The following is a 7,668-nucleotide window of genomic DNA, read 5'->3' as shown; positions in this document are numbered from 1 at the left end:
TTATATGTTGATGAATTGAATACCAATGGAAACAAGACTGCAAGGACTTTGTTGGTGTTATCCTTTTAGACAAAGTGTTTGACTGTACTTGTGCTGTTTTACATTTCTTTCCAATAAAATATTCAATCAATCAATCAATCAATACATGACCCTGGTGTTCTATAAATGCAACTAATTAATATATTTTTGGATCTTTCAACATTGATTTCAATGATTACACACATATCATCAATTTGTCAATAACCGTTGTCATATTTTCAATAACCTTACACAATCAGACATCACAAACTGTTTTGCAACTTTACAACTTGAACGTTGCAACATCAAACTTACCCTGAGTCTGTGTTCTTGGAACATCGTAGATGTGCACCACTCCCTCCTCCTCCTCTCCCCTCACCTCCTCAGTGTCCTTCCTCTGTCCTCTTTCTCCATCCCTCTGTCTCTTTGTCAAGTCTGTCATGGCAAAAATATGTGGAGACAATGGATGAGAGCTTTGAAAAGTAACTATGTACTAACTATATTCCTCTACTGTCTTCATTATCTATATCTAGTTAGAAAATACAGTGGTCTGAGGCATCTCACCAGAATCAGAGTTTTAGCACGCACGCATGCACGCACGCACGCACGCATGCACGCACGCGCGCACGCACGCACGCAATGGGCGGATATTTGCACTAGGCAGACAGGCACTTGCGTGGAGCCCCGAGGAAGGGGAGGCCCCCCTGCCTCAAAATTATTGGTTTAAATCTTTATTTATAATCTCATGAAATGACATTACAACGTGAAATCGCGCAAAGACACCTGACTTGTTTTGATGGCTAAAATAATAATTAATTAATTAAAAAAATTAATTAATTTCTTTTCCCGATCTTTTTTTCGTGCGGGGGGGCCCCCCGAACCTGAGCTTTGCTTAGAGTCCCTAACTTCTAAAATCCGCCCCCACACACACACACACCATAATACCCACAATGTTTTCAACGTCAGGGTAAAGGTTCAGAGTAAACATTACTCTTCAAATGTCATGTGTTTCTACAGTGACTGCAGAATGCAACTAGAAAAAGTGCTCCTCGGAGCACAGGTCTCCGCCAGGTCAGGTAGGTTATTGTGGGTCAGCAATGTTCAGAATTTGCCAATCAGGATGGAATATAAAAAATCGGACGGAACCATCTTGATCACTTGACTATAGAGATAATGTGTACTGATTTGCATGATGTTTGGACAAAATGTGTAGGAGTAATATAAAAAATAAGAATCGGCCTCCTGGTGGCACTATAATAGGGCAATGTGAAAAGGGTGGCGTTTGTTCTTCAACGTAGTGCGAATGTGCGTGCAAAGTTCCACCACAATCGGACGCTGCGTTCATGATTTGCGGCATTTTGTTCAAAACGGGCCACTCCTGCAAACTTTAGATGTCAATGTTAGCCAATCAGGATGGAATATGAAAAATCAAATAGACCCATCTTGATCACATGACTATAGAGATCATGTGTACCGATTTGCGTGAAATTTGGATAAAATATGAAAGCTTAATCTCAATATATGTGTTTTACATAAGTCGGCCTCCTGGTGGCGCTATAAAAGGCTAATGTGAAAAATGCAGGGCAGATGTTTTTCCTTGGCCTCTAGGGAGTATGCGTGCAAAGTTTTACGCAGATCGGTGCAGTTACAGTTAAAAATGCAAATTGGCCTTTTATAGCGCCACCATGAGGCTGATTTGAAAACGTTCAAGTGGCATTTGTTCCTCGGCATAGTGGGAATGTGCGTGTGAAATTTCACGGAAATCGCAAGCTGCGTTCATGATTTGAGGCATTTAGTTCAAAATGGACCAATCCTGCAAACTTTGGAAGCCAACCTTAGCCAGGATGGAATGTGGAAAATCAGACAGATCCGTGTTGATCACATGAATATAGAGATACTGTGTACCGATTTGCGTGATGTTTGGATAAAATCTGTAGGAGTAATATAAAAAAATGGGTTTTGCACAAATCGGTCTCCTGGTGGCGCTATAACAGGCCCATGTGAAAAGTTTGGGCCAGAGGTTCTGAATTGGCATCCAGGGAGTGTGTGTGCACAGTTTCGCAGCGACCGGGCCAACGGTGCCTGAGATTAGCTGTTCACAGACAGATGGACGGATGGACGGACGGACACACGGACACACGGACACACGGACACACGGACACACGGACGGACAGGGGGTAAAACATACTCTCTCACCATGCCTTTCGGCCTGGCGGAGACAACAAGAGCAGCTTGTATTCAAGAGAGATAATATAACTGCGTATATGTCTCTGTTAATTAACAATAATAGTTTGATACAAAACTAAATAACACTGTCATTGCAGGGGTTTTCTGCATAGTTCAGAGTGGGTAGTTAGATTCCCTGTGTAGGAATGATGTCTGCTTGTAATGCGCCAAATTCACATTGTGTCTTTTAGTCTGTTCATTCAGCATTTGATACGGTGGTAACGCCTACCTGACATGTCTGGGTGAATGAAATGCAATGTATTATTTTTTTTTGTAGGGAGACATTGAAATGGAGCCGTAATTTTGAATTTGCAAACCAAGAGTTGGTCACAGCTTATCTTGGGCTGAATGCTTGTTGTTTGATGATTCAATCAGCGTTAGAAAATATTTGTCTACCACTGGTCTGGTTACAAGGAAAGACTGTCTCATTATCACCTGCACCCTGAACACAACAACAATTAGCTTAAATCTCTGAAGTGACTGGATTTTTTAATGTAGATGTGACAGGGTCGAAAGAGAGTATATATATATATATTTTTTTTTTTGGAAATTATTTGTTAGTCTTTAATTATAATTATTACACTTATAATTATTATATATAATAGTTATATTATCATATTTATTTCTTAAAGCATGTATGTGGAAATTTCCATTCTATTATTTTTCGTTTTCTGTATACAATGTTTTTCTGTTGGTCTTCGAGAGTGCTGTCCTGCAACAGGAAAGCATAGCTATTGGTGTGAAGTGAGTGAGAGAGGGGGAAACAAATATATCAAAGGAGTTTACAGCAGGTATAGAGTGTGTGAAATTATTGTGTGCCAGCTACCAAATCTTCCACTGCAAAATGTTAATTGCATTTTGAACAAAACTGGGCAGGATGTACATTTAATTTTTGTTGCAAAGGAATCTGAATGAAATTAATGTTTTTTGCTGCAGGAATGACAGCGCCTTTTTTGCACAATGAACTATTTTTTTCACATTCTAATTGACAACTTTGTCAAAAAAGTGGTCAAACTTACCCTGAGTCTCTCTTCCTGTTGGGTTCTTCCTCATGACCTGCAGTGGTCCAGAAACAAGACCGATTTGGTCCACACTCTGGTAGATGTCCACCGCTCTTTCCTGAAACTGTCCACTGTCCTCATTGTCCCTCCTCTGTCCTCTTTCTCCATCCCTCTGTCTCTTTGTCAAGTCTGTAATGGCACAAATATGTGGAGAATACAAAGAGTAACTATGTTTATTGTTTATTAGGATCCCCATTAGTCTACACCATAGTGGAGACTATTCTTCCTGAGGTCCAGACAAAAACATCACAATACAAATCATATAAAATTAGAAAAAGTGCTCCTCGGAGCACAGGTCTCCACCAGGTCAGGTAGTTTATTGTGGGCCAGGAATGTTCGGAATACATCGGCCTCCTGGTGGCGCTAAAACAGGCATGTGTGAACTTTCACGGCAATCGGACGCTGCGTCCATGATTTGAGGCATTTTGTTCAAAGCGAACCACTCCTGCAAACTTTAGATGCATATCTTAGCCAATCAGGATGGAATATGAAAAATCTGACAAATCTGTCTTGATCACATGACCATAGAGATAATGTGTACCGATTTGCGTGATGTTTGGACAAAATCTGTTATAATATAAGCAATATCAAAAAAAATGTTTTGCAAAAATCTGCCTGCTGGTGGTGCTATAATTAGGCCAATGTGAAAAGGGGGGCATTTCTTCCTCAACCTAGTGGGAATGTGCGTGCAAAGTTGCACCATAATACCCACAATGTTTTCAACGTCAGGGTAAAGGTTCAGAGTAAACATTACTCTTCAAATGTCATGTGTTTCTGCAGTGACTGCAGAATGCAACAGGAGCAGCTTGTATTCAAGAGAGATAATATAACTGTCTGTTAATTAAAGGGACTACACCATGAATTTTAACTTTTTCTTCTTTTTTGTGTGTTTTTGGTCTCCCCTACCTCTCTTCTATCCCCAAAAATACCCCAGTTTGAACACTCAGGCTTACAGCAAATCTGGGGTTTTCTGTAAATTGGTCTCAAAACAGGCCAAACTGATTTGTACCCTGACTTGACGTCACGTCAGGGTACAATCCCTCCCGTTGTTCAGTTCCAACCCAAAAAAAAAAAAGAAAAAAATCTTCTTATTTTGTTTTACTTTTTCCACACAGAACCAGGAGATAACATGCATACAAACTGGCTCAATAGCGCCCCGTGCCAAACAGGACAATGTGGTATTGCAGGTGAAAGTGCTTTATAAGCCATGAGAAGTTGGTTGGAATGAGTATATCTGAGGCTTGATTTAGGCTCAAACCTTTTGAAAAACGTTTGAGGGACATAAACAATATGATATTAAATGTTATTATTGTTTTTTTAATTCATGGTGTAGATCCTTTAACAATAATAGATTGATACAAAACTAAATAACACTGTCATTGCAGGGGTTTTCTGCATAGTTCAGAGTGGTTAGTTAGATTCCCTGTGTAGGAATGATGTTTGCTTGTAATGTGCCAAATTCACATTGTGTCTTTTAGTCTGTTCATTCAGCATTTGATACGGTGGTAACGCCTACCTGACATGTCTGGGTGAATGAAATGCAATGTATTTTTTTCTCCCAGTATAAACATTTCTAACTTTTGTAGGGAGACATTGAAATGGAGCCGTAATTTTGAATTTGCTGGTCACAGCTTATCTTGGGCTGAATGCTTGTTTTAATCACAAGTTTTGATGATTCAATCAGTGTTAGAAAATATGTGTCTACCACTGGTTACAAGGAAAGACTGTCTCATTATCACCTGCACCCTGAACACAACAACAATTAGCTTAAATCTCTGAAGTGACTGGATTTTGTAATTGTAGATGTGACAGGGTCATCTGTTTTGTTTTTTGGAAATTATTTGTTAGTCTTTAATTATAATTATTATAATTATAATTAAATAATTATTATAATTATTATTATTATATATAATAATTATATTATTATATGTATTTCTTAAAGCATGTATGTGGAAATGTATTCTATTATTTTTCGTTTTCTGTATGTACAATGTTTTTCTGTTGGTCTTCGAGAGTGCTGTCGTGCAACAGGAAGGCATAGCTATTGGTGTGAAGTGAGTGAGAGAGAGAGAGGGGGAAACAAATATATCAAAGGAGTTTACAGCAGGTATAGAGTGTGTGAAATTATTGTGTGCCAGCTACCAAATCTTCCACTGCAAAATGCTAATTGCATTTTGAACAAAACTGGGCAGGATGTACATTTAGATTTTGTTCGCACATTCTAATTGACAACTTTGTCAAAAAAGTGGTCAAACTTACCCTGAGTCTCTCTTCCCGTTGGGTTCTTCCTCATGACCTGCAGTGGTCCAGAAACAAGACCGAATTGGTCCACACTCTGGTAGATGTCCACCGCTCTTTCCTCAAACTGTCCACTGTCCTCATTGTCCCTCCTCTGTCCTATTTCTCCATCCCTCTGTCTCTTTGTCAAGTCTGTAATGGCACAAATATGTGGAGAATACAAAGAGTAACTATGTTTATTGTTTATTAGGATCCCCATTAGTCTACACCATAGTGGAGACTATTCTTCCTGAGGTCCAGACAAAAACATCACAATACAAATCATATAAAATTTGAAAAAGTGCTCCTCGGAGCACAGGTCTCCGCCAGGTCAGGTAGTTTATTGTGGGACAGCAATGTTCGGAATACATCGGCCTCCTGGTGGCGCTAAAACAGGGATGTGTGAACTTTCAGGGCAATCGGACGCTGCGTCCATGATTTGAGGCATTTTGTTCAAAGCGAACCACTCCTGCAAACTTTAGATGCATATCTTAGCCAATCAGGATGGAATATGAAAAATCTGACAAATCTTTCTTGATCACATGACCATAGAGATAATGTGTACCGATTTGCGTGATGTTTGCAATATCAAAAAAAGAAAATTGCAAAAATCTGCCTGCTGGTGGTGCTATAATTAGGCCAATGTGAAAAGGGGGGGCATTTCTTCCTCAACCTAGTGGGAATGTGCGTACAAAGTTGCACAGCAATCAAGCGCTGCGTTCATGATTTGAGGCATTTTGTTCGAGCCACTCCTGCAGACAAAATCTGTAAGAGTAGGCTAATATTTAAAAAACTTGTTTACAAACGTTGGCCTCCTGGTGGCGCTATAACAGGCCGATCTGAAAGATTTGGGGCAGAGGTCCTGCTCTGGCATCCAGGGAGTGTGTGTGCACAGTTTCACGTTGATCTGGCCAACGGTTCACAGATGGACACACGGACACACAGACAGATGGACAGGGGGCAAAACATGTCTCGGCCACGCCTTCGGCCTGGCAGAGACAATAAAGCATGTTCAATGCTGGTGAATAAAACTCAAAATATTCTCCTGTCTTCATTAACTATATCTAGATAGAACATATGTGGTCTGAGGCATCTCACCAGAATGAGAGGTTTGAAAATGTGGGCATTAAGGAAGAAATGACGGAAATCCACAAATACCAACCTACCCTCAAACAAGCATGCACGCACGTGCACACAAACACACAAATACACACACACACACACACACACACACACACACACACACACACACACACACACACACACACACACACACACACACACACACACACACACACACACACACACACACTAGCTTAATCAAATGGTACCATAAAAAGATCCTTTGTAGCAAATAGTTAACTATTATTACTTCACATATTGGTTGACAAACCTCTGTAGTAATACCGTGATAGAGAGAGAAAAGCTGAAAGTGTGTAAATGCACCTTGATTATGTGTAACCTCCTGTGTCCTGGAGCCTTGGTCTCTGGAACCGTCTGCTCCTTCATTGACAAACACCACGCTCTCCTCCCTCTCTCCTTTCTCCTCCTGTCTCTCCTCCCTGACTCCTGCATTGTACCTCACTCTCTGGCCCGAAATATGTGCAGACATCTTAAAGAACAACAAAAAAAAGTCACTGCTTACTTAATTAACTGCATACGCCAACATATATTATGCATTAACATAATTAACTGATCCAAATATGATTTACCTTTATTTTCAATATGTTTAAAATAATGCAATCTTACCTTGTCCACAATCTGTGTGGTCTTTAATTGGTCTTCATTGTTGCATAACAGACTCCTCTGAGCTGTTGTCTGTTCTAGCTTGATTTTAACACTGTCGAACCTCAGCTACTAGTTTCAGATACACTTGTGAATGCACACACATGCATGTACACACACACACACACACACACGCACACACACACACACACACACACACACACACACACACACACACACACACACACACACACACACACACACACACACACACACACACACACACACACACACACACACACACACACACACACACACACACACACACACACACACCCACGTGTGTGGAAGGAAGTGTGAA

At 40.3% G+C, this 7,668-nt stretch overlaps 1 protein-coding gene across 1 annotated transcript; it reads right to left on the bottom strand.

Annotated features, from left to right (window-relative positions):
* Positions 1–301: 301 nt before the first annotated feature.
* On the bottom strand, positions 302–7,403 carry LOC308095495 (uncharacterized protein; the record flags this gene model as incomplete). The annotated part of the gene is made up of 5 exons (XM_080442552.1): positions 7,332–7,403; positions 7,029–7,194; positions 5,565–5,735; positions 3,264–3,434; positions 302–453 (listed from the first exon to the last, which is right to left on the bottom strand). Exons 2-5 carry the CDS (start codon positions 7,192–7,194, stop codon positions 302–304), a joined length of 660 nt encoding a protein of 219 aa, XP_080298678.1. The 5' UTR covers positions 7,332–7,403.
* Positions 7,404–7,668: the final 265 nt, after the last annotated feature.

The sequence above is a fragment of the Gymnoscopelus braueri genome, assembly GCF_963280865.1.
Source record: "Gymnoscopelus braueri genome assembly, chromosome: 11".
Classification (NCBI taxonomy): domain Eukaryota; kingdom Metazoa; phylum Chordata; class Actinopteri; order Myctophiformes; family Myctophidae; genus Gymnoscopelus; species Gymnoscopelus braueri.
The sequence above is the reverse complement of the archived record's forward strand: the minus strand, read 5'-3'. Positions and strand labels throughout refer to the sequence as shown.